A 27781-nucleotide genomic window follows, 5' to 3' on the forward strand; every position below is an offset into this window, starting at 1 on the left:
ACTATAATAACCTCAACTCCTTTCAAAGACCTTCCTCAGTGACATGGAGTACCAGCAGCATCCAGAGGATCTAGCCCTTCATTGCTGCTTAGCAATCGCACAGTCTTGGTAGCATGTGGTCCTGCTTTCGATTCCTGGTGGTCTTAGCTTATGATCTATTTTGAGCTACCTGCAGTTGGAGTAGTATGTCCGTCATTCAGGATACCTGTGAGATCTACGTAAAACAAACCATGAAAAATGCAGGATTATATTTCATGTATTTACAGGTGTCTAACTCCAGGTAGGGAAAGTAGACAAGGCAATATTATCCGAAAAAAGTCTAGGTTGATCCGAAAGCTTCCTGTGAATGTTTTGCAGGCTATGATTTTGAAATGTAGTAAGTTTTTGAACGCAGATACAGTGGTAACTCCTGCACCGAGAAAACAGGAAACACTTCGGAAACTTTTTTCTTGAAGACTGGTGATCTGAAAGTGTACAGAATACAAATCTGCAGTCCCTGTAGAATAAATGAAAATGTGGAGGTAATATTTTGCTGATAAACCCAGAAAAGATTAGTCAATATTATTTGACTTGAAAAACAGCCACAAAACAATTTTCAGTAACCACTAACAATATTAATACCTTGAAATGCAAGAAGTAGTTTCAATAGGAAAATTATTCCATGTAACGAGGGATTTGCAACTGTAGTCGCCTCATTTGCACTTCCTAATGGATTAGCTAGCATGTCACAGGATCATATTATTACCCTCTGCTGGGTAGGGTGAAGGTAAGACCTGCTTGAGCATGCCGTAAGCATTCAATGTGGCTGGTGTGCCCTATCAGCACTTCAATCAGACACACACAGAGGGAAGCAGGACTTCAAAATTTCTATACCTGTTCTTCTAAATTCTCATTTCAAGGATTAGTCAGGAGTATCGTGGGTTAAAAAAAAAAAAAGAAGAAGAAAAAAGGCTCATGGTTTTGAATAAGTGGTTCTGTGTTCCTTGTTCATGATTTCAGTTTTAAATCACGGGTATAATCCGTCCATCAGTGTAGTAATAATCACTTCAGGATGTTTTGCACAGAGAATTTGCAGACCTGATCCCCACTGGTGTACAGGCCCTCAGTTTTCAGTAGATCAAACTGATAGTAAACAACTTAATATTTGGGGATGGGGGGATTTTCACATATTTCCAACTAGCTGTTTTGGAGAAAATATTAAGCAGTGTAAAAATGAAGGATCCATTACTCCAAGTGCTTCATACTTCATATGCCCTATATGAATATAAAGCCAAGAATCCAGCAGGGCCATGGGGGAAAAAGAGGCAGGTGCTTTCTTGTAGGCTTTTATCCAGGATCATTGCCTCAAGCCATGAAGCTCTAGTTACTTCCCTGGGACTCTTTCCCACAGCTGATGCAGAATATTCATTCTGACTATAATTTTATATGTGCTTTGGTATAAGAGAAGCCACTCAGACGGGAAGGTCTTTTCAGTGGTGACCCTGAAATAAAATCCCACATTGTTTTGCACAATGGGAAGAGTTTTATGAGTGACAGACCAGAAGGATAGCATTCCTTTCTGAACAAAAACTCTGAATCCCTATAAGTGCTTTCCAACAAGTTCCCAGGCTATACCAAGCTATAGAACAAATAAATCCAACATATTTTTTTTCATTATCTCAATTATTGGTCTCAGAATTGCTAAATACTTTACCTGGGTAGCATTCAAAATGCAGAACAGATAGCTGAAAACAAGACTTTTTTCTTCTTGACTTATTAACCTGAGGTAGCCTATCGTCCAGGTGATTCCAAGCACTACCACTATAGCGACAGTGCCAATCACCTTTTTCATAAATGAATCCTTTTTATTCCTAGAAACACACACAAAAAAGTTATTCAGTCTTTCTCTATACCATTTAATATCTTTCTGAGCTTTAAACTTTCTGTTTGTTCAGGGCTCTATTGCAAAGATCTGTGAGTTGAGAATGTGTATGTTCCCTACGTTTGTTTGATGTATCATCCAGGGAAGAAATCCAGAAAAGGAAATCTAACCAAGTTTATCAGAATAATCTGTGTTTGGAGTATGTAGCTTGGATGTATCTTTCTTTAACAAAACGGTGAGGTTTACCAAGGCAGCAAGAAGCATTGAAAATTAGCATGTTAGCTATTATAAGCTTTTTAGAATGCTTACAAATTCTTGCTTAATGTGCTTAATTTTCAATATAAGAATAAGCTGCCAGTGAAGTTTGGGTATCCAGTTTCTCTCAAGCCTGAGCAGAGTCAGAGATAAGGTATTTTGTTTGCTCCAACCGTAAAAATTTTACGTAAAAGGAATGAAGAAATGGGACAAAATTTTGTTGAACAGATCAGTTCTGTGGGATTAATAAAAATTAAAGCAATTCCCTTTTAAATAATACGATGTACACTGCAGAATTTGTGACACACAACCTGTGACAATGCATGGAGTGTTGATGTAAAACTGAGCAAGTAAATCTGCTTCAAAGCTGCTAGAGAACTGGCCTGACATCCAGATATGCTGAGAAATTCATAATTCTCATTTGGCTGGACCCAGCTCTGCTCTCACTTATTCGGATTTAAATCGGGGATGACCTTCATTGAAGTCAAGTTGAGTGACACCGCAACCAGAAAAAAGGGGGCAAAAGCCTGAAGTGTGTTCATTGATACACACTTGAACTGTCTGACCCATTGCAAAAGGGGAATTAATTTCCTGACTGCTTTAAGTATACGTTTCTTTAAAACAAAAGATTTTGTCAAAAATCTGAGTTTGTGACAAGAAAGTCTGAGCTGCTGGCAAGAGACCGAGGAATACATTTGCTGAAAGATCTGAGGAGTCCTATGCCATCTCACCTTGTCAAATTCTTGTTCTTCTTCCATATCACAGAGACACTGATCTTGATGAAGATGATGATGTTAAACAGGAGTATGAGTGCTACTGGCAAGAGGAATGACCACAACATGGGCTTTTGCACACTGAAGTTCTGCTTTTGATCCAGTGCTGCAAGCCAGCAACTTTTAATATAAAGAGAGGTCATTTCAAAAGATTTGTTAGGCACGTTATTCAGAATACCAAAACAAAACAAAGTAATATTCCACTTTTCATCCTGAAAGACCTCATAGGTCTTTCTAGGTCTTATTAACCTATCTCTGAAAGGCAACTGAGGGCTTTCAATCATGCTTCTCATTCTCTGGGGAATGCAAAATGATTTATCAAACAAACTGCATAGAGAGATGCAATAAGGTGCAATATAGCTAACCAAATAGATATCTGGCCACCATATGCAAGGTTATCTTTAGAGTATATATTGTAATAGAGCTAAAGAGTAATAGGGGAGACCTAATGGACAAAGGTTGAAACAAAAACAGGGGCAACTTCAGGAGGACAGGTTTATCCTGCAATAATCTTTACCTCTTCTTTTTCATTGCCAAATAATCTCAAATTAGAAGTCAACACTGCCTAATGAGTATCATAAGATGGCCACCATGTGGAAAAGCGTTTGTGTTTACGTTTCCGAAAGAAGTCTACCTTTGTTCTGTATCATCCACTATCACCAAGGTACATTGTAAGCCTGACAGCCTGCTTTGGTATGCAGGCACTCAAATGAATACCGATACCAAAAACGTAGGGTAAATAGCGATATAGTTATGTTGGCCAGAAAGATTTTAAATAAATGGGAGGATTAAGTTTGGGTACTGAAATGCAGTTGTGCACTTAAATGAAAGTCTTGTATTTCAGTTAGGCTAAGAGCATCTACAGCTTCCATTTAAAGTCACAGGGGATCTTGCAGGAGGATTCAAGGCAGATGTGGATCCAATACCCTAAATCCTTAGCGAGGAGAAGCTGCAATTCCTTATAGTGAATGTTTAGCTTCGGTGAAGAGTTTTGTTTTCTTTTAAGTGCTTAGATATACAAAATAGTGTACCGACAATAAATCTAGAATTGAATTAATAACAAAACATCACAAAAGATGTGGGATAGCGAGTGTGGTAATAATACATGAACTTACAATTCTTCCTGTCGGTAGTGTAAAGCTTTTCCTTCTCTGTAAGTAGCTCCAAGTGTTATTGCAACTACTACAGCAGGGATTCCTAATTAATAGGAGAGACATTAGCAATTTATTGTTCAGTTGCATAGGCATACCTCCCTTCCACACAAATAGCTTCTTGCCTCCTAAAATCCATAGATTTTTAAGAGCTGTGTTTCATCTGCCTTGCACTAAGCTAAGTGGGTTTTCTATAGCCTAGAGAAAAGGCAGGACTGAGGGGTGGGAGCACTGTTTTTCTGAGGACAGCTCATGTCCATGACTTACTGATTTTTGCCGTTAAAGAGCTTCAGCACAGCTCCCAGAGACATCGCCAGTGGTGATGGAGCAAGCTCCTTCCCGTGCTGTAGCTGACTCCCTTATCGCAGCTGTGCAATGCTACCTTCTTGTCAGCAGTGAGAAACTAACTGAAGAAAATTCTGCACCGAGCACCATTGCATTTCCTACCAGCTTGATGCAGAGCGTAACTTTTGCCCTCTGAGAAGCATGGCAGTGTGGGCTTGCCTCCTTGATGCCTTCGCTTCTTGTCTTCCATGTCTCCTGCCTACCTGTTCACTAAGGCAGCACGTCTCATGGTAAGGAGCCCCTGCACAAGTTTTCATCTGGGAAATAAACGCCTTTCTTAAAGCCTGTTCCTCCTTCAGCCCTAATAGAGATCTTCCAAACTGCCAAGTACTTGCTGTGCTCTCAAAGTAGATCTGAAAAGCAATGAGTCAGAATCATGCTATTTTGGACATGTGTAACTAGTCACAGGACACAGTGAAGAACCTAATGCTGTGCTGTCGTGCGAATGTACGTGGAACATAGTGAGGTGTAGCCAGACAGCTTTTGCTGAACATTTTCTGGCTTGCACGTGCAGTCCAAATTCTAAAAGTTTTAGAGGAATTGCCTCTACCTCCACCCAAATGCAAAACATAATAATGAAACAATCAGGATCTAAAACCGCTTGGTAGATGCCGTCAGAAGCAACACATCACACAAGCTGGGTACACAGTGTGGAGAAGGCAGGCATTCCTCTACACCGTATTAGAACAGTTTCTTGAAAGAGGCTGAGATTTTTACTTTACCTAGTGGGCATCTGTCTGCATTCTTCAGTCCTCCAAGTAGTTCCCTTTCAGCTTGCAGTGTTGCTGCTAACTGCTGTACTGACTTAAGAATGTGCTCTTTGCTTATTAATAAATAATATGTAACAAATAATGTCAATCAGTCCTTGCTTTTGGATGTGTGACCTCTGGCTGAGGTCATAAGGAATCTCAGAGATATCTAAATGAAGAATTTGTGTCCGTATATGCAATCACCGTATTGGAAAGATTTTTTACTTAGTTGACAGACACAGATCGTTGAATGCCTTGATTACTGTGAAAATCTCCTGCACACAACAGACCGATGTTGCTGTGCCAGTGAACAAGCTATCAGTTTCAGTGCCGTATCAGGACAATGGAAACAAGCTTAATTTATACCAGTAGTATGAGCAATTACAGGAGATTATTTATTAAATCGCATTGTGCTAAACCAGAGAGACAGTGATTATAATTGCTCTCTACTGATCTCCTATCTTTACAACTCTCCCTGAATGTACTATGTACCGATACTTTGGTAAGAGTTGCTATATACACGACTTTAAATCTTACCCCATCCGATTACTGATGCGGTTACGAGGAAGTGTTCAGGCAGGGGCTTCATAGCTCTAAGCAGCAGCAAGTACAAATGTGCAGAATTGAGTGCTGTCCACATAAATGTCGCCAACAAAAAATAGTGCAGTAGGACAGCCACCGCCGTACACCAGGAGTCTGCGGGAGGATCTACCATGTCAGATCTGAGTAAGGTGTTACTGGTGGTGTCATAAGGAGGGTGTTGCTGGTAGTAAGCGGTGGTATCGCTGCTGTGATTCCTGGCATTTCGGTTTTCAATTCCAGAGATGAAGATGGTGTTAAAAATGAGCATAGAGAAACAGAGACTCACCAACATCCACGTTACAGAGAACTTTCGAGTTTTCCTATTGGTAGGAATACATTTAGGGGAAAAAAGTAAAGGAAAATAAGAAAAATTGTAAGATATTTCCTCATTTCCATTGATATTAAAAGCAAGCTCGAGTGTGCAGTCTTTAATACAAAGAGAAAACAAAGCAATAACTTGTTTGCAGAATTCTACACCAACATCAGTCTCAGACAACTTAACAAATCCATCAGTTTTGTCTGATTTCAACTAGAGCAGAGAATACCCAGCACCTTTTAGGACTGGGCCTTTCCCAACAGCAGTTGGGATGCATTTTCTTTTTTCCACTCTGCTCTTTTTAGAATCCTTTTCTTTAGTGTTAAGAGGTGAAATAGCGTAAGACAAGTATTTCTAAACACTCATCAAGGTACAGGTGAATAATAAACCTGCACTTCCAAATGCCGTCTTCTAAGTGCATTTAAAAGGCAGAGTCTGGAAGCTCCTACAATCTTAACTACATTGACCTTGATGGAATTGCTCCAAATCTACATTAGTGCAAGCAGGATGAGAAACATGCATTCATCTACGATAACTACAACTCTGTTGGCATGACTTTGCTCCTCGTTCAAGGGGGAATCACATGACACTCTTAATCACGGGCACGTCCGTCAGGGAAGTTCACTGCAATTGTATGTGAATTAGGTTACTCACAATAAAGCTGTAGCAAAAGCAGTGTAAATAACCAACATTGCTGTATAGTCATGGTGCTTTGAAATCATCTGTTTTCTACAGACATTTTATAAACAGAAGGCAATAGAGTACAGGAACTATCAAATAGGCAACAGAAAGCAGAGTCACATTTAAATCGGATAGCAAGAAGAGAATCTGAGGCACAGCATATATGCTAAAAGTCTAAGCGATAAGACAGTGGGCTGAAATGACTACCCTTAAATGAAGACACCAACGTAACAGGCATATTGGTAACTGGCTAGAAGAAAGATAACTGATTAAACATTGTAATACCAGGGTACAGGGCATACAGGAAAATAAATAGAGGTCATGCTGGTGGTGGAATACTGTTATACATTTTTAAAGCCTAGTATTAAGTGAGAGTAATGAACTAAACACCTCAACGTGTAGCATGGACCAGCATAGCAATAATACAGCGCTGGGTCTGTGTTGTCAACTGCCTGGCCAGGGTAGTTACAGAGATGTCAGCGAGGCAGCGGGGGACATGAAATGCAACGGAAATGGCAGACTGCCCTTACCCCGTGTAGATGGGACAAATGTCACTCTGGGACATTACCCAGAGATTAGACATGGTGATGGGAGCCCATGGCGAAAGGATCAACCCTCGACTTGATCTTCAGTAGCACACGCTGCCTGCTTTGTTATCTTACAGCTGGTGAGCTGCCCTGCCAGAGCGACGGAAAGATTTTTCATGTCAGCGGCCATGCCCGGTGTTTCCTACGAAAGGCTTGGCCTTTCACCATACTGGGCTTTTCCATACTCTGTTACGTCATTTCTTTTCAAAGCTCACATTTTTGAAGGTGGATTTATTGAATAATAGTCATATGTATATCCTCACATTAAAAGATTAACGTTAACAGAAAGATTAAAGTTTCATCTAGGTGAGTGGCGTGGCTGAGACATCTCATGTCTTCACTTTAACCAGTAAGCCACACTTACTTCCCAAGCTATGCTACGTGATTAGCTCTTTTTTTTAAATATTATTTGCTGATCAATAATATTGCAATATATTCTAAACTGACTACTCTCTTTGTTTTCCTCAAACTGTATACAGAGCAAAAGATTGTAACTTAGCATAAAATACTTGCACTTTTACATCTTCACTCTTACCTAGTGAATATTTGAAATAAAATGGTAATGACCAGACCAGCCATGGACAATCCAACACCAATGTAAGAAATATACTCCAAAGGCTTCGCGTATTTATATTTGATCTGAAAGGCCTGGAAAACAAATTGTGTCAGTTGTAAGATGAGAAGAGATAAATGTCTTTCGAAAACTTGTGTTTCCAGTTGCCCATAGAAGCAAAAATGTTTTAGTAAAGTTATGACTGTTGCTAGCCACTGCCAAAATTTTCAGATCACAGAAAATTATTCTGGACCTCAAAACTAGAGAACCTTGTGAAGAACTCCAAAAAGAGACTTACCAATGTCAATCAAATATTTAGCAAAACAGCAGATTAAATTATTCATAGAAAAATGCAAGGTGAAATGGACTGGAAAAAGTAGCTTTAACTTTTTGTACTGATGTGCATTCTGAATTTTGACTTCTGAGGATAAGGTCTAAGGTAAGATGTTACGAAGAATTACAAATCAAAGCCAGTCTTTGTATAGTGACAATAAAGCAGCAAGTAACTGTAAATGTATTCAGTGAAACAGAAAATACTGTTGTCTTTGCATAAACAGATGGGAATCTTCTCTGGAATATACTCATTTTGTGCAATAAGGACATGCATAAGATAAAGGGAAATACAGAAACAAGTCAGTGTTACAAATATGGAAACGCTGTTCTTTGAAGACAGAGTAAAAAGAAACCCTGAAATCCTGGCACTGCTGAAGTCAGTGGCCACAGATATGTCATTTTACTGAGGGGGTGTTTTGTTCAGAGAAGCGAAACAAATACTGAAAGAATAACAAATGTCAGAGAGGGACAGTCATTCCTAAATAGTCTTATTAGTACAAGAGGGCAATATATAAAACTTAAAGGTAGTAGGCTTAATATTAACAGAGCGATGGCTTTTTACAAACATATAAGCAAAGGAAGTAGTTAATGCTAAGTAGTTTGAGATATTTACCCAGCAGAAGGCAGGGCCACAGCTAGCCCAGACCCCGGCTGTTCGTCTTGGGGCCCTTCGGGCTTTAGACATACACTCGTTTAACAACCAGCTGCAGCAATGGAGGTGCAGAGCTGGAGGCTACCACAGCTGAGCGAGGGGCATGAATTGCGTCAGCCCTCCCCTGCTGCTGGGGCGCACGGGCAGGCGGGCACGGCCACAATTCGTGTCAGAGGAAGCCAGGACTCACCGATACGTTTGCCTTTCATGTCCCAATTTGCTAGCTCTGCCACAGGTCAGAAACAACTACGTGGGGACATCTTAAACTCCGGTGCCTTCTAGCTCAGCGCGCCTACGCCCTTACATTGGCATGCTGGTCTTACAGTTGAAAACAACCAACCAAACAAAAAACCCCCACCAAACTCTTCCCATTCAAGAAAGGACAACACCCTACCATCAGGACAGCAAAATTAGTAGTGTGATTACACCTGCATCTCAATAACTCGTCTCTTCCTTTTGCACAGCCGGCGGTGCTCCAGTCGTTGACAGTATAGTCCCAAAAGACACAGGCGTGATCACGCAGCTGCAGTTCGGATGTGTTGTACTATGGATTGGGATTGCAAGGAGAAAAAGTGGCTACAGAAACATAAACAGATGTGCACCAGCAAACGGCGTGTACTGACAATTGCCCTCTGAAGGGGGAGCTGACAGCGACTAAGAGATTTACAGGGTTTCCAGTAAACCTTACGAATGATACTAATAACAGCACGATTTGGCATTTTGAATTTACTTTGTATGCCTTTCTCAGTCAAGATTGCCAGTGAAATTACCCATTTATGTGAATTAGTCAGGTAATTACGGTTCAGATGCGCATGCACTAGGCATTATACATCTGCCAAATGAATTCTGGTGTAAGCCAAACAACAGCTTTCAGATATTAGTAGCATTAAATTACTGCCAACCGGAGCTAAATCCGCACTGTAGCAGGAAGCAAACAATGATAAATGCTGTGAACCATCCCCTCCCCTCCTGCAGCACGGCAGTGCTCGTGCAGTCGTATGTCAAGCTGCATGCAGTCATTTTTGGACAATATACTTCTGCAGGGTACTGCAATTAGAACTGATTTTTAATAAGCAACGAGCAGCTTGAAGTGCAAATAAGTAGTGGAAGCAACTATTCGCAGTAATAGGTAGTTCAATTAAAAACAAGAAGTAAAAGTAGGAGTAAAAAAATCAATTATCAGTTTGTTTCAGTGATTTCCTTAGAAATAACCCGTGTTTCCCAGATCACTTAACTGTAGGGATCCATGATGATGATTACTGATCTATCAGATGCATGCATTTGAGCTTAAAACCTTTGTTAAATATTGTAAGAAGCAGCCAACTACTGTTTTCTGGAGAAACCATGCTAAACATGGCTACATATTATTGAAAAATTCAGTTATTTGGGCAAATAGGCACTCACATAGAGCATTTCCTGCAAGAAAGCAGTAACATCTGGAATCAGTTCCTGGGGGAGGAAGTCAAAACAAAACACACGATGATTTTAACTGGAAGGAGGAGTTAAAAGATAGCATGAAAAATGAACACTCCCCACATTGGTAGGTGTATTGGGCTATGCCAGTCATGTTGACTTCTTGTTTTCAAAAATTTTGATAGTCTTCTGGAAAGAAAAATTGCCCTCCAGAGACCTGGCTTTTTTTCATTCTTGATTTAGGACTAATCTACCCTAGGACAAATCCACTCTGATATGCCTATAACTTTTTATGGAATACAGTTTTGCTTGCAAACGTCCTAGTTTAACAGTGCTGAGTCAGTAACATCAGGTGTTAAATACAAAAGTTGAAAAATGTTTTCTATGCCACATTATCTACGTACCCTTCCCTTATGTCACCTATATATCTCTCAAACTCTCTCAACTGCTTATTGCCAGAAATCAAGGCAGTATGCCAAAAAAAAACCCCTCTGCTTGAGTCTCTTTCCCTAAGTCCCGAAGACAGGTAGTAGCACAAGGGCAGCATCTGCTTCAAACCGAACATGGCATTTCTCACCTTGGGACTGAAGGCTATTTCAACACCGCTGGTTGTTCTACCATCAATGTTGCCAGAGACGATTTGTTTAGAGAAACTACCATGACTCTGATAAATCCTTGATGGGAAGAGTTTGTCATTTTGATACAGGACAAAGCCAACTCGCCCATTGTCTGATGAACCTTTGCGAGGCAAACAGAAAAGTAGGTATGCATAGCAGGTATCAGAGAGGCTGGTTCCTTTGAAGCAGCCCACACTATGCTGTTTCACACATCCAGTATTTACAGCGGATTTTTGTTTAGATATTCATTTAGAAACCATTTAAGAAGTAGAGAAGAGCTTCTCTTCCCATGAATCTCAAGAGAGTCAGCTTTAATTTTTGCTGAGGTGGAGTGTCAAAATAATTATTACCCTTCTCTTAATGTCATTTCTGGGGAAAAATACTGGTAGTAAGGGAAATAATATCCTAATTCCCAATATATACACAAACTCCAAATGGAGAGGCTTTTAATAACACTAAATAAGATACAGTAACGTCAGGGACATTTACAGTTAGGAGGTAGTCAGAGGATAAAAGAGGTTGGCTGGACTTTTGCCTTCAGATCCAACTTTTGGACTCTGTTTCTTTTGCATTCTTCTACCAAGTTAGAGAGATTTCGTCTAAGTCATTTAAATCACTAGTCTTAATTGTTGCTTAAGTGAGGAAGCAAAAATCCTGGTTTATATAATGGATTTTGTTCTTGATTTTATACTTTTTATTTAAGATCAAGAGAGACTGATTTGATCTCTCTCTGATTTGATGGTCAACACTAATGTAACTTTGTATCTACAAAATGTTACAATTGTGCATTTAATATTGAAGGAATCTATTTTTTTTCAAGGCAAGCTGTGCATTCAATCTAGCTCTCTTGAGGGAAGTGTTATGATATACAGGCATTATGATAAAGGCTTTAATTACATGATCACGCTGTATTTCCACAGGATTGTTGACTGAAACAGTGAACAGAAAGAACAGTGACCAGTTAATGAGCTATTCAGTGGGTTTTTTATTGTCATTGCTGGGTGTGTGGGGCTACCTGATTTATCTCTTCCAGCCTTTTCTAGCCCTGGTGAGAGGACTCAATTATTCATTTCCCCGTGGGCTTGTATACAAATGATGTTCAGCATTATGATGTCTAAGCGCTCCACAAACTTCTCCTTGATTATACTCTTGTGCTGTGATGTCTTAGTGTTACTGTCACTATACAGAGAGACCGAGAACAAGTCTGCTGGTTTCAGGTGCCCAGTCTGAAACTCTTGTGATTTTTAGCATGTCATAGAAATGCACATGTTCAAAGCTCAGCTCCCCCACGCCACCAGCTTCTGCAGCAAATGAAGCAGAGGAACGATAAACTTTTCACTTTTTTTTCCTCCTGGGCAACACCAATTTATCCTCTGAGCACTGCAGAATGTAAGTAATGGACATCTGGAAAAATCCCGTGTGACTGTGCCATTAAAGACTATCCCAATATGTAGGTGTGAGGATGTGTATGTCCTGGCTGACAGCTGACAGTAGTAGTAATTTTAGTTGAAACGGTTGATGTCTTTGGATTTCAGGCAGGGTACATATGTACTAGCTCTTGATCTTGATGTCTGTAGAGGTATGGTCAAAGATTCATTACATTCTCAATTTTAGAAAACAAAACAAATGACAAAGTCTCAAACACCGAAAGCTTTCTGGCCATTACATCTACATGTGCATTAATCTATGAATAAGATTATCCAGCTTATCTGACATGTGCATTTCTTGCACCACCATAGGGCACCAGCATGCGTAAAAACAACATGTAATCGTTGATATTGGCTGAGGGTTTTTTTCCCAAAGCAGATTTTTCATGAATATTCATTCAAAATTCTCCCAGGCACAGTTTTCAGTAGGAGAACGAACTTACTGTTGTTTGTAATGTTGAGCAGTATCTGAACTTCAGAACTGAGGCCACCAATAAGCTCAGGGGTATTTTCCTGTATTTCTAGTTTTGTTGACTGATGATATCCCAGTGCTGTATCTGCAAAAATTAGCAGTGGATGCATTAGGATTTATAGTAATACCGCCTTGTGCAGGTAAATCCAACAACATACACGGACTTACCTCTCTGTGCCGAAAACAGAATCGTAGAGGAGCTTAATTTAAGCGGAGCAGACTGGATTGCAACATTGGGCTGCGAGATGTTGCTAGTCAAAGAAAATTTCTCCATTGTTTGAGTGAGGCTGCATTGAAATAATGAGCGGGATAAAAGTTACCATTATTTGTTAATATATGGCTACAGGTTTAGTTTCTGAGCTTCCTCTCCGATTAGATTCTCCAGCGGGAACTGCTCCTCATTAGCTATCCTCATCCTTTCTCCAAAGCAGAAAAATCCAGCCAAAATGGTTTATGTTGGTGCGAATCTACTGAATCAATGAAATTGCGTATTGGAGTTGAACACTAAAAATGGTTTGACTTCACCATGAACCAATTTCATCCTGAAGCAGAAGGCAAAATGCAGGTTACTACATCTAAAAAAATGGCAAAAGCTGAAGTTACCTTGACGTAACATTGATAAGATTACTGTGGTTGAATGCTGTTTCATTGGCATCCAAGAGTTGACTCACTGTAGCCATTACTGCCACAGATGCCTGAGACAAGCAGAAAAAAAAAGGCAATATTCAAATGCAATTGAAATAAATCACCCCATGTGCTACATAATGGACAGGCAAAGTAAGAACATGTGATAAGTATTGCTTGAAAGTACATACAACAGATTAAACACAGTACAGGATGCCATTCGAGAGAACACAAGCTTTGCGCCAAAGGGTTCATAAATACCACACTTTTATTAATTTAGACAGTAAGGATTAAATGATAAACATCAAATGATGCTCGTATTAGAATTTCAGATATATGCAAGTCTAAACAGCTCATAAGAAACAAATTTACACTCAGCTCTGAGAACTGACCCATCAGTGATTCCACAAGTATGCACGCAAGGCCACTTAAATAACTCTGCTAAATGGCAAAATGAATGCATTTGGTTGTGATGTTATGTACAGTTAAGAGGAAGGAGAGTGACCTTCTGCTGGTAGAGGGGGGACAGAATTGACATCCCAACGATTAAGCCACAAAAGTCTTATTTTAGTCTTAATAAGTCTCACCTGAGAGTCTTCAGAAATATTTGGCTTTTTTAGAATCTGCATTGCGATGTTCGCAGCAACAGTGATGTTTTCTGTGGTCAATTGATCTGGCATGGAGGTGAGGATTTGAGTGTTACTTGCAATAGCTGAAATATTGCTGGGGTCTGCAGTTTCAACCTGTTAGGAAAATGCCGTTCAACAGAAAGCAAATGAGAAAAGGAAGAAGAGTCACCACTTTTATAACATTAAACAACATTTTTATAACATAAAATCAAAATATACAAGTAATTGGTGGTCTACATTGTTTCTGTTCGTGTCAAGTACACGCTGTTTGCAAATTCTCCCTAGGCGACGATTTGATGGACTCACGGAGTAGCTTGGGTTGGAAGGGAGCCCTGGAGGTGCCCCAGCCCAGCAGGGCTGGCTGAGACCAGGCTGCTCAGGGCCTCGCTTTGAATATCCACCACCTCCCTCAGAAACCTGCTTGTGTTTGACCAGTGTCAAGGGGGAAAATTTCCTCTATTCAGATAGGAATTTCCCGTGTTGCCACTTGTCTCCATTGTCACTCATCCTAAAACTGCGCACCTAGAAGAAGAACCTGGCTCCATCGTTCTCCAGACCTTGCTGTGAGGTAGCTGTAGACAGCAGCAGGACCTCCCTTTTGTCTTGAGGTCACTGAGCTTCTGAATCGATAGACTTCTGTACACCTTTCACTATTCCTTAAATAACCAGAATGGGATTTGTTGAAAAACCATCAGAGGAACTTGAGAAATGTCATCCGGAATACTCGTGCTTCTCAACACAGTGCTCATAACCTGCACCGAGAACATTATCCTCACTTCAGTACATTGTATATAGTGTCAGCTTGGAATAAATGCAGAAAAAACACAGAAAATATTCTGGTGCTGGAGCTACTAGTAAGAATTGCTGGAAGCACTGGCTGGGTCCAGTTTGAATCAGTTAGCACTTAATGGGTGGAGCGTAAAAGTCTATAGTATCTTAAGAGTCTAAATGCAAAAAAAGGTGAGTCATTAGCTGTATGTTATATGAAGGCATAGCTAGGTAACAATAAGACTTAAAGAGATGGGAAATATGCTAATCATCAGGAGAATTTCCTTTGTAGGCCATGGGGGCCAACTAAACAGTGTATCAAGTCATCCCCTTTCTAATCCGGTCAATGAATAGCTTCAATGAATAGCTTCAATAACGGAATTGTTCTCAAAATTGTTTCTGTTGGGAAGCTATCAAAATCAAGATTAATTCAATCATGCAACTTTGAAGTGTTTATAAAACTTGGAATGGTAGGAAAGAAAGGTGAATGTGTTGCATAGGGAGGAAGGAAATTTGCGTTTATGATTACTGGAGATGACACTATTTGACTTGAAAACATCCGCATATGCACCATGAACAAACAGTACATTGTGAACGCCTATCTCCACTATTCTTACTTCTGACTTTTAGTGTGATCTCGTATTCAAAGTAAATATTTGTATTTAAAAGGAATAAAATCCTTTTAGACCTGGGCTCCGGTCTAACCTGAACACCTCCTCCTCCCGTTTCCTAGCATTCCCTTTGCACCCCGAGCTGCCCCAACTCAGTAGATGGCAGCACGACATCACGACGCGTAACAAAGCCCAAAATTACCGATGGCAGCAGGATAACCTTATGTTGCAAGCTTGTGTTGTATCTTATTAGCATTAGAAATAGCTACTATTGATATTATATATTACTTTAGAGAAGATTTGACATTTGAACCATTTAGTGAAGGCTATGTAGTGGGAAAATATAATATTGAGGTCAAGGGTTTCCCATCAAAGAATCCAGGCAGGTGAAGCGTTGGGTTGAAGGTAAAAGTCAAGCAAAAATGCACAATGAAAGGGACTTCTCTTATTTAAAGGCACTGTAGTTGTTCCTTTTTTCTTTTTTCTTTTTTTTTTTCCAGTTGGGTCTAGTGATAAGGAAACAATGGGCAGGAGCAGAAGAAGAGAAGCAGTCACTGTCTGTAATGTGCTTAGTCATATTCAGCTCTCCATGTTTTATAGATAAGGCAGAGCTAAGCCTTAAAGCAAGGCTTAAGGGTTTATAGATTTTATCAGGAGGAGTTTTTCATTCATACAAGAGAGTTTGAATTGGAATTCTTGAGGGACAGAAGTGTTTCGTCCGTGTTCAGCTGACCACAGGACTGAATGGAAAGGCTTTGCTTTTAATCCTTCCTAATGTGTCAGTGCCAGCATCAGTTCGTTCCCTCATGACAGTCTTCTCTAAATCCCTTCCACTTTCTCGCCAATTTGGTATCCTGGGTGGGCATCGCCTCCATTCAGAGATGTTTGCTGTGAACTGGGAACCTGACTGAGGAAATCGCAGGCCAGTTAAGAAATATGAAATGGGATGCTGTGTTCAGGCAAAACCAAGCAAAATAGAATAATCACTGTTGGAAGTTCAGGCCATTTGCAAAGCGGGCACATGCCAAGAATGCCACTGAAAAAGGCTTTGGTTGTTCATTTTGCTTTCTGCAAAGTTTTAAGAAATGTAACACATATATATTTCCTGCCTCAATTTCCTATCACTTTTTTTTTTTCCTTGGGATGATGCAGAATCTCAGACACTGTTTAAATAGTAATTTAAGATTACCTGTGATGCTAGGGAGTCCAGATTTTCATCACAATTCAGAATTTTGGGGGGCTCTAAAGTGGGAGTTCTCCCTTCCCTGGAGCACATCCGGATCGCTATTGAAGTGTTACCTGTAATTTTGTAAAAGCAGAAAGATATGCATTTAGTACAGAAGCGCTGACTCACATGCACATGATCTCATTGGGAATTAAAACCCGTACTGTGGATGTGACACCCTATCCAGTGTTATTTTCTGTTTGCATTTAAAATATTTGTCTTTCAGTGTTACAAGTGACCATAAATTATTTAATTAGTTATTGTTCTTTTTAGAACATGTGTTTTATACTCATATACACAATCTTGTCAGAGTGGCTGACATTATTCGTGCCAAATTCAGATAGGTTTAGTTACGCTAGAGCTGCAAAAGTACATCTCTTAAACGGGAGGCACAGGCATCAGCACTGAGCTATCAGAAAGACTTTTTATCATGTCCTGAACAACATAGTTTATATGTTGTGAAAGAAATGCAAAGGGCATGTGGAGCAGCCGTGCAACACTTACTCCTCTACAAGGTCTCTGAAAGCTCATGGAACCACAGTTGACCGAAAGCGTCCTGAATCCTAATGCTAAATAGTAGGCTATAAATAGATTATTTTTCTATCAAAATGCTGTTCAGGAGCAGGTATTAACTGACTCTCAGCCCAGTCCCAGACAGGCACGGGTACGACTCGGCGTGCGTACCTTAAATTCTCTGCGTTTGGGGTAGAAAGCTGTGTGGAAAGGTTTGCGCTCCTGCTGCCTGAGCTCTGCTGTTCTGGCTTCAAACACCGACCTCTCATCTGGTCTAATAATCTGACATCTTTCACAAACCTTGCATTTACTTTTGGGAAGTAGAAGAGAAAGGAAAGGAAAGAAACACATACCGTTCACAGTATCAGGTTTGCATTTTTCTTTGGAGTTGCCATATTTACCCACTATAATCCGTTCAAAAGTAAGGTTTTTTATAACGCTTTCAGAAATGTTCACTGTGCAAGTACTGGCTTCACAGAAATTAACTGCACAGAAGGAAAAAGAAAACATATATCCAGATCAAATATTTTTAGTATAAGGACCAATTTTCAAAAATAAAATGGTATCAAGACAATAGAAGCTCATTGAATCTTTTACCCTAAAGGAACTAAAAGCAATTGGGTAAGTCTTGTCTAAACCCAAGCTGCTGAACTGCTACAAGTGATATTTATGAAGTGACTGAAACCCTAAAAGGCCATACTTTTTGCTATCTCTTTTATTTTCACTGCCTTGGTCCTAGAAAATTTGTAAAATAATATAAGGTTTCATTTCCAGAGTCTTGTCACCCAGGCAGAAATCAGATTTGGTAACCTAATGCCACAGAATATAGCAGGGGGGAAAAATGCACATTTGCTCCAAATGGGGTTTGGACTGTTAATGGGGGATGGTCCTTTGGTGACTCTGAACCATGATGGGTCGGATGCAGCTTCTGGCACGGGAAATCACTGCCCTGCTGCTTGCTGGAACGGGACAGGGTGGCCACCTCAAATCCCACGCCTTGTCTAAGCACCTGGTACTGGCTATGTCTAAAGGCAGGATGATGAGTTCAGTGGACCCGTGGCCTGACCTGGTACCGCAACTTATTGCATTCTCATGTCATACCGTACCGCTATAACTTAACACAAATTTACCTTGCAATGCTGCAAACACTTGGAAAAAATACTGCATCACACAGGCAGAAAATCTTTGCTTGGTCTTAGGAGTTGCAACAGCCTGTTTTTGCTAAATTTTGCTAATTCAGACCAGATTTCAGCTGACTGTGTCCCATCAGCAGGACTGAGTCAAAGAAGCATGCTTATGGTCGGGGTCCTGAGGGGGGCTCAGGAGACCTGGAGTGTTCTCCATGTTCTGGCATGGGCTTCCTTGACAAGTGACGTAACTTTCTGTGAGTCTTGTTTTCTATAGGGTCTCACTTTCCCATGACACAATGATACTTTCCTTCTATAGAAATGGTTATGAACAGATAAGGACGCATGACTCTGCAAAGATTAGGTCTGCCTTATAGTGCCATACCTGAACCTTGTTTGCCAGGAGGTGATTAGCAGGGCGAGGTGTTTCAAAAACGTGAGGTGGCAGGAACCTCTGGAGGGCATCTAGGCCAAACAGAGGCTCCACATCCTCACTGGAAAACATGTTCCAGTGACACGCTACCTTTCTAACCAAAACATTTCTCTTCATGCTCAATCTCAGCCTCTCAAACTGCAATTTATGACTGCTGCCCCTTGCTTTACCTTCTGGTGCTACCGAGAAGAGTGGATTCAATGGTCTTTCAACTCCCACTCAGTTGGCCGGAGGCTGCTATTAGCTCTGCCCTCAGCCTCCACTGCACCACACTGAACAAGCCCAGCTCCCTCAAATGCTCCCTGGAGGCCACCTGCCCTAAGCCCCTCACCATCCTCACCGCATCCTGCTGCACCCTCTCCAGTTTCTCCAGGTCTTCTTAGCCTGGGGTGCAGGGGGCAAAGCTAAGCACGTATTTTCCGGTGGTGCCTCACCAGTGCCAGGAAGGGGAGGGTAATAGTGTCTGTCAAGGGAGGGTAATAGTGTCTGTCAACCTGTCTCTCTCCACATAGCACAGTTGCTCTGCCTTGTTTGCAATGAACACACACTGTTGGCTCATATTGAACTTGGCATCCACCATCACTCCCAGGTACCTTCCAGCAGGGCTGCTCCTCAGCCAGCAGGTTCCTGGTCTGTACCAATGTCCCTGGCACGGAGATCGGCACTTGTCCTTGTCGGACACTGTGATGTTTCTGTTGGCACGATCCTCAGGTTTCTCAGGCTTCTTCTGCGTTGAAGCTCTGCCGTTAACTGTGTCAGCAATACCTCCGCCCCACCCCAACTATAGTATTGTCTGCAGATTTGCTGAGAGAGCATGCTGTGTCATCGTTCAGGTCTTTGATGAAGACATTAAATGATACTGGCCCTCGTATCAACCAGCAGGTTACCCTACTTTTACAATATTCCAGTCAATCACTGATCGCTACCCTTTAAGCTTGGTTGTTGAGTTAATTTTCAAACCAACTAATGGTTCATTCACCCAACCTGTACATCTTCACCTACCAAACAAGAATGCTGATGTAGATGGTGTCAAAGGCATCTCTAAAATCAAGGTATGATATGTCTGTTGCTCTTCTGTTGTCTACATAGCCAGTTACTTCATACAGAAGCCAGTCAGGTTGGTCAGACATGATTTGCCCTTTGTAAATCCATGCCGCTCCTGATTGTCTTCTTGTCTTTCACATGCATGGAAATAGACTCCAAGAGGACATGCTTCATAATACTTCTAGGGCCTGAGGTAAGCCTGACTGGCTTATGGTTCCCCCAGTCCTCCTTTTCACCTTTCTTAAAGGTGGGCATAATGTCAGCCGTTTTTCAGCTTTCTGCGGCCTCCCTTGATCACCATAGGTGACAGATAGCAGTCCCACAGGGACATCGGCCAGGTCTTTCAGCAGTCTTGAATGAATCCCATCTAGACCCGTGAATTTGAATGCATTTGTGGTGATCCTGCCTTCCTTCTGACAGATGAAAGCCAGGAATATGGTGCTACATTCATGCATGAATACATATGCATTCATACATGAGTACCTATTCAGGCTTTATTTTTTATCTTTCTAGTTATTCAAGCCTTGATCTGGGAGTGTTTTGGGCTGGTTTATATACATATCTATACTACTTGGGTTTGGGCTTACAAAAGAGAGTCTGCCTGAAATAAAATTGTTCGGTGCTTTTTTCCCCACTGATGCAAATCTCAAATTATTGCAAATATTCTGACTTCAGTAGAATTGCTCCAGAATTTAGAAGACAAACGAACAAACAAACAAACAAACCACAAGTAGGAAGAAAACCAGGCCCTTTGTCACGATCTGTGAAGGAAAGTAACCATGACATAATGTACAAAAGGAAGGAAATATGAGCCAAGTGGAAATTCTCCATCACCATTGGAACAAAACTAATTGTTTTATAAAAGTCATCTACCCTATATACCCTGCTCTCTCCTGCTGGCAAGAAACCAGATCACCTCCTCTATACCCCCAACACCCGACTGCACTTCCTTCCAGCTTCCCCAACACCTTTAGCACTATGTTCCCACACGCTTTATTCCCCATCATGCCTCAGCTCCCCCCACCCCCACCCCATGTCCTACATCCATCTTTAGATTCCCAATACATAAATTACACATCTTCATTTTGTTAGCTGGTGGAGACGAGATAAATGGCATGGGTAGTTTAGAGATATGCATCTTAGTGGCTAGACTGGATTGACTGGCCAAGTGACCCCCACCTCCTCGCTGCCGGCATAAGTCTACTTGCCTTTCTCTCAGGGAGGTATTTCCAGGGTTGGTTTTCTGTACCCAACTCGTGATATGTGCAAAACTCATAGGATCTCAAGGCCTTTAAGACCTGTAACCAGCTAGTGAATTTAGTTGAAACTCATCAGCAAGTTAAAGTTGCCAAGAAGGTGAAACAACAGACAGATGGGCAGTATAAACATTCCTCAGGAAAACAGAATAAAATTCAGATTTTGTAAATGCAATAATGTTTGTTATTACTTCAAGTTAATGATGCCTGTCCAAACATTCCTACCTCATGTATTTTAATAACTACAGTTATCAAAATCTATTCTTTAAGGCAATTCACAGCAAATCAAATACAGAATACCAGAGGAGTGAACATAGGGAATTACAGAGTCATCCTAATGGTTTGTTTCCAGTGCTGAAATCCCAGCCATGATTATTTTATTTAAGCCAACTTCTCTGAAACATTTTGCCCAAATGTTCCAATCCATTATGAACCCATCCAATCTGTCATTGTCTGTTGAATATGCTACCCATCCTGTCATAAGGGAAATGACACAGGAGTTTCCATCTACCTAGCAGCCTTCACCAAGAATATTTTCCTAGATAAGCTGCAAATCTTTCAACGTTCTTCTGACCAAACATGTGAGTTCATTTGACAAAGGCACGGCTGACACATGACGGCATATCCACACTGGCCACAGTGTGGGTTGTTGGCTTGGAAAGCGTGAGCTGGGGGTCTTACCAGCTCTGGAAATACTGCGGCTTGGCAAGCCGGCACACTCCCAGCATGGGCTGGGAGCACCCGCTCCAGTTACGGCAGCACAGAGATGCCATGCTGCGGCAAAGGGGATGGAAATGGGAGTCACCCAGGCCACTGCTATGCCAGGCGTAGGAAATTTGACTCATCCAAAACCAGTGCCAGTGGCAGCAGGAGCTGAGGACAGGCATTGTCCTGCGGGGTGCTGAGCTGGATGGTATCGCTTAAACACTGGCAGATCCGGACACCGCAGTACTGGCCACTGAGGTCTGAATCAGATTTTCAAGTCACTGTGATCTTCAAACAGAGGAATTCAAGCAAAGGCCAAATTGGCTAGAAACAGGCCAGAGACAGTTGAAACCTCTAATGTCTTCCCCAGATATATTACTCATGTGAAAGAGTGACAGAAGTGGGTGAAGGATACGGCCTCACCTAGCAAGAAAGCCACGTCACTACTTGCGGATCCAACCCTGCCCAGCAGGTCTCAACAGGGGCAGGGGAAGATCAGGGGCCTCCGAAGGCAGGGGGGTTCCCAGAAATGATGCCAGCTGCTCATGCTGCCTGGCTTGTACTGACCTATCTCACAGAGAGATCCCACCCACTCCTCTGGGCACACGCAGGCTCCATCCCGACAGATGCCACTGTTGAGGCAGATGCATGGAGGTACCACGGAATCCGTAGTGTCTGTGTAAATAAAGGATCAAGATACATATATATTCAGTAATACGTATGTAAAAACACGTATCGATCCAATTCGATGAAGGAAAGAAACAAACATGATTTATTTGAAGCTTCAAGTAAAAAATATTCAACTAAAAAATACATGTGACCCACAGTCTTGCCCATGTACTCGGTCACTGGTCCCTTCTTGCCCCTACAACCAACACCATGAATGTGGGGTCAAAGCTTTCAAACGTGAATTTGCGTTCCCACGACGATGTACGTGGATACAGTTTTGTGCAGCTACTGGATGAGCAGGAGTGATGGTGTGGGCCTCCAGGCTGCCAAAAGCTCAAGCTGTTGAACCTGTGAAAAGCCCAGATTACTTCTGCAGGACTTCACAAGAGCAAGGAGGCAAAACAGGGCCACAGATTCCCAGTGCTGAGGGGTCTGGAATGGTAACAAGGGTGTGGATAGTCACATGTCCAAGAATCAGATAGAAACACTGTGATTTAAGACAGGCATTATAGGATAAAGCAAATAAAAACCCATGCCCCGATCTCAGCCATAGCCTCTATCCGCAGTCCAGGACGGGTGCCGGTTTTCATTCTGTCTTTTGGCAGAAATAGTGGGTTTTGTTCGAAGCAGATCATTGCACAGGCTGCCGCAGCTTCAGGAAACAAAAAAGCACGGTATAAGCAATAGCAGCGAAATTGCAGATCTTGGAAATTTCTGAATATACCATGGTATTTGCAGTGTTCGGCAAGCTCTGAAAATGCTAAGGTTTCTTAAAAAAGAAACTGGCAAATCTTGAATGGCTAAGGGGTATTCTGCAGCAGAAATTGCAAAAGGGAAGGGGTTGATGGACCTCAGGCTCTGAAAGATGGGTCCAAGACCTGGGGAATCTGCACGGACTGAGGCTTCCTCACAGTCAATCTCACCCAGTCCCTAAGTGAAGGAGAGAGCTGGAATCCCTTCCCGTAAGGTTCCTGGTGGAAATTGGGCACCTGTGCACTGGGTGCAGCGTATGCCTTGAAATAATGGCGACAAATGGAGTTGAGGACTGCCATTTAATCTGACATTTTGGTGCCTGTGTTTTGAGATGCTGACAAAAGCCAGGAAATTCGAAAGTAAACAGTGCTGTCAGGAACACGTGCTATTGTATATTTCTAATGTTCTCCCTGAACTAAAGAGATTGCCTAACTTCTTACTCTTTAACGGGATTCATATAACTGGAAGATTATTGCAAACTATAGGGGATGTGCCACGTGGCAAGGGTAATTCTGTTCTTGGCGCGCATCGCTTGGCTTTTGCTCATGTTGTTGCTATTTAGCATTTGTGTTTCAGGCTGTCTCAGCTACATTACAGCCAGATGTCTATGATGATAGTGGAATAACATCTATGTGTCGCTAGGTAATGTCTCCGCTAGCCATCAGCTTTTCAAAACACATTGTCTCTCCACTGGAAATCTTGGTGTGGGGCTCTGGCTTTGGCACCGTTAGTCACAGGCTGCAAAAGGAGCGTAAGGAAAGGGAAAGGTGGAAAGGAAGACAGGGCTGAGACTCCTTTGAAAGCAATAAAACAGAAAAGCATGGAGCTGTGGGGTAAGGAATCCAGCGTTTACCCCTGGAGGGGCAGACACAGCTGCCAGACAGCCCGGGCAGCAAAGAGCGGGTGCCAGCAAACAGCATCGGCCTTACCTTCGCCCTCCCCAAGACTCCCTCTGTAACAAGAACGTGACGCTTGTGGGATCTGTTAATGCTAGTCAAAACCGTGGCTCTATTTAGTGCTTCCTGGTAACCTTTCCCAGCCTACTGTTCAAGGTCTCATGTCTACCCCACACACAGTAAAAGTCATCAGGCTCCGGTAATTGTGGCATGGGCTTAAAATCATGGGGTTCTTCTGGGTTTATTTTAAGATTCAGAAAACATCTTTTTATTTCTCTTTGGCTTTTAAGTTTTGCAGACATTAATTGTCTCAAGAATCACATTGATTTTGACCATATATATTTTTAAACTAAAACTAAACGATTCTTGCATAATACTGCGTCACCATGAACTGCTGGGGTTGTTTTTAATCAAACATCGTGGGAACTGCTAATGCTAATACTTGTGGTTGAAGTTGGAATAAAGAAGAAACGCTACCACTACGCACAACAAGCGGTGCGTCAGATGGGCACGGAGGTCTTCTCCATCCCTGAAGGAGCTGCAGTTTAAATCCAGTTCCCAGCAGCTCGTTGGCCTGCCGTTGTGTAAGTCCTAGGCATAAGCAGAGGTATCGCCAAGTTGCACTGAGAGTTAACTCCCATCTCGTCTGGGTTTAGCTCCATCAACTCAAACAAAGCGCTGGGCATATACTTATATTAGCAAAGGTAGATTATTACTGACATATGTTAAATAATTGCTGTTTGCTTATGTGCCATTTCTTGGGCTTGGGTATGTTCTCTCCCTACAAACAACTGATAAATCTCTTGAAGTAAATATTACCTAATGTATCCTCATATAAACTTTTCCCTGGGCCTTTTGGTCTCCAATCATAGCTGACTGCCTGCTGGACAAGCAGCCAGGAGTAGCTGATTATTTCTATGACTTTTGAATATAGGTCCATGCATAATTTTGTATCATGTCAATATGGTGAGTATTTTGCTGACCAGTTTTCTGCTCCAAGTTTGCACACAGAAGTGTCTTACGAGGGTGCATTGAGCTGGTTTTCAGGTATAGAATATTCAAACCAATATCTGCCATATTCTTTCAACAAATTTTTCTATAATGCAAGTTGTAATGAAAACATGAATGGGTGCTATACAGCACGTTTTGCTTATATGCATGCAAATGTATAAACCTATGGAAAGCTAAATATTTCCCCTTTAAAACATAATTTACTAGATTAGCTAGAGGTTTATTTTTGTCTTTTGAAAAATAAATCAGATTTCTATGAGAAGAGTGAGAAAATTTCAAGACATTTCTCAAATTTCTATCAGAGGAATCAGGTACAGTGCAAACATGTTACAAGGAAAATACCCCAGAGATTGTTTGCCATCCTATTCTGTTTTACAGCAGAATGAAAAGTTTGGGGTACTTCTTTAAACATCAGTGTAAGAAGAAAAATGTTTCCACCTAAGAAGCGTACAGCATGGATGTAATAATGTTTATCAGCAATCGTGTTTAAACACTTAAGGAAAGGAAAAAGAACCCAAAGAGCTCAAATAGAGCTCAGATGGGGGAGAATTATATTTCTTACCTGTTTTAAACCTGAGGACAAGCTGCCAAATACACAGCGCCCAAAGGGTCACGGTCACTACACAACAGGTAATTCCAACCAATACTCTGCCCCAGTGGAGTGAAGGCATGTTGTGGTGCGGACTGCCAGCTCTGCTATAAAACAGTATTATACCATTATATCCATCATATCCTTGTGATGGATAAACCATTAACTACTTGTCTACTGATAAAACTTTAACCTTTTCTCTTCCACTTAGGGAAAAAAGAAGTTTTGCTGGAGAAGTAGCACACCGTTATTTCTATCATTTTCCACCCGATAAAACATTAGGCATTAAATTTTATGTCTTCTACTTGCGATAGGAAAATGTCCCAGCTCAGACACCCAGCTACATTTATACTGATAAGGGCTAGAGCTTGTTATTTGAGTGCACGGCATGGCTCGGAGCCACGCCAGTGAACCTCTTTTCCCTCCAAGCAAGGCACCCCCGTATATATATATGTGTGTATATATATATATTGCCTCCTGGGAACTGACTCTGGTCTTCAAACTAGACCTGCACAAGGTGGAAATGCTGACTGTATTAGGACTGACCTAGATCAGGCACTTGGCACACACTTTCAGGAGAGTAAATGGCATTTCCCTACTGCATAATTCGGACAGGCAGCGCAGAGCCTTGCGTCCCCTCTGTGCACCTCCACCGTAAAAGATGGTCACTCAGCAGGCACTGGCACAACTGGGAATAAAATCTGTGTCTTCAGATTCCCAGGGCATCTGATTCATCCAGAAAGGAGTGGGGGAAGAAAAAGAAAACGGGAAAAAGGCACAAGTGAAATGTGAAGTGGAAAGAAAAGTTACACCACCAGAACTGCCAAAATCCGTATCTTCTTCTGGATGCCAGCGTGTCCCCCACTGACAAGTTAAAACCTAAGAGATACATATCACAGTCAAAGTGAAGAGGCAAATAGAAATATTTAAAAAACTAATTGGAATAAACACTGTCTTTTTTATCATCAGTGATGAGTGGATGAATCCCCTGTGTGTGAGTAGGAACAGTACCTTGCTTTTACATGGTGTTCTTCATTAGAGAGGAAAGGAGGTTTGTTTGGCTTTTTTGCTTACCAAAGCACTTCCATCTCAGTTTTAGAAACAGGGCTCAAAAAACTGATGTGATATGCCAAGTACGTACAGAAACCCAGTCAAAAAAGGGCTCAGGTCTCTTGAGATTTGGCCCAATGATCTAGCCACTAGACTACTGATACTGCTACTGATACTGCTAGATACTACTGGGTTTTTAACACCTTACAGATTATGAAGATGTTTTTCCTCTTATCAAGAAAAAAGATGAGTAAGAGAAGGTATGCATTTAATCTCCTTGGTGGCAATCTGCAAAATATTCATTAAAATACTCATATTCAAAAAATTCATACGGAAAATACTAACCATCTAATTTTTAGTGATCGAGCCACTCCGTAATGAGAAAAGCACCTAAGGACATAGGAAAGACTGAGGAAATGCCGAAATAATTAAGATTGCATTTACTATTGGGAGCTCCAAAACTATTAATATGCCTTTTCAGACAGCCAAATGTCTTAACAATCTGGTCGCAGAGGTTTTAGTTAAAGACAGGCTGCACTGCCACACCAGTGACTGGTACTGGGACAAACCTCCGGGCAGGACAGGGCTGTTTGCTGTCCCTCCGGGCGCAGCTCCGGCTGGCTGGGGATCTGCCGGCCCCTCTGCGGTAGCCCTTGGGTTATGAGTGTGTCTCTTGTCCTAGATCTTTCCTCTCTCTGTGTTACTCTCATTAGCGTGGAAAACAGAAGGGAAAAGATCCTCAGTGCTGGGATCAGCACAGGGACACGAGGAGGGCACAGAGGCGGTGGCACGCGGCCGATGGGTGGGAGGGAGTCCGAGGGTGGATCTTGCAGGTGGGGAAACTGAGGCACAGCATAGTTCAGCAACATTAAGTTAAGCTACATCCAATATAGCACTAAGTCTGGGGTTTACAGTACGTTAAAAGCATACCCAGCTTCTGAATCACAGGATTGGGCCCTTTGCTAGCAGGAACGCTGCTAGATGATAGCAGGGACTTTGCATACTTGCCAAGATATTTGAATGACAAAGTAGGAAAGAAATAAGAACGAATTCTCGTGGTTACTGACATTGATCTTTCTGTTCAATGGAAATAACATCCCTGCTTCCTTCC

The 27781-nt window shown here is 41.7% G+C and overlaps 1 protein-coding gene across 1 annotated transcript; it reads right to left on the reverse strand.

The window, feature by feature from the left end:
- Positions 1-358: 358 nt before the first annotated feature.
- Positions 359-25702, reverse strand: ADGRG7 (adhesion G protein-coupled receptor G7). Its single transcript, XM_009819801.2, has 16 exons — positions 25594-25702; positions 22270-22377; positions 17491-17622; positions 16589-16698; positions 13979-14134; positions 13371-13462; positions 12936-13054; positions 12739-12852; positions 10829-10989; positions 9233-9382; positions 7836-7948; positions 5672-6036; positions 4005-4086; positions 2848-3009; positions 1694-1850; positions 359-496 (listed from the first exon to the last, which is right to left on the reverse strand). Exons 1-16 carry the CDS (start codon positions 25700-25702, stop codon positions 359-361), a joined length of 2268 nt encoding a protein of 755 aa, XP_009818103.2.
- Between the last annotated feature and the right edge of the window lie 2079 nt (positions 25703-27781).

The sequence above is a fragment of the Gavia stellata genome, chromosome 1, assembly GCF_030936135.1.
Source record: "Gavia stellata isolate bGavSte3 chromosome 1, bGavSte3.hap2, whole genome shotgun sequence".
NCBI classification, from domain to species: domain Eukaryota; kingdom Metazoa; phylum Chordata; class Aves; order Gaviiformes; family Gaviidae; genus Gavia; species Gavia stellata.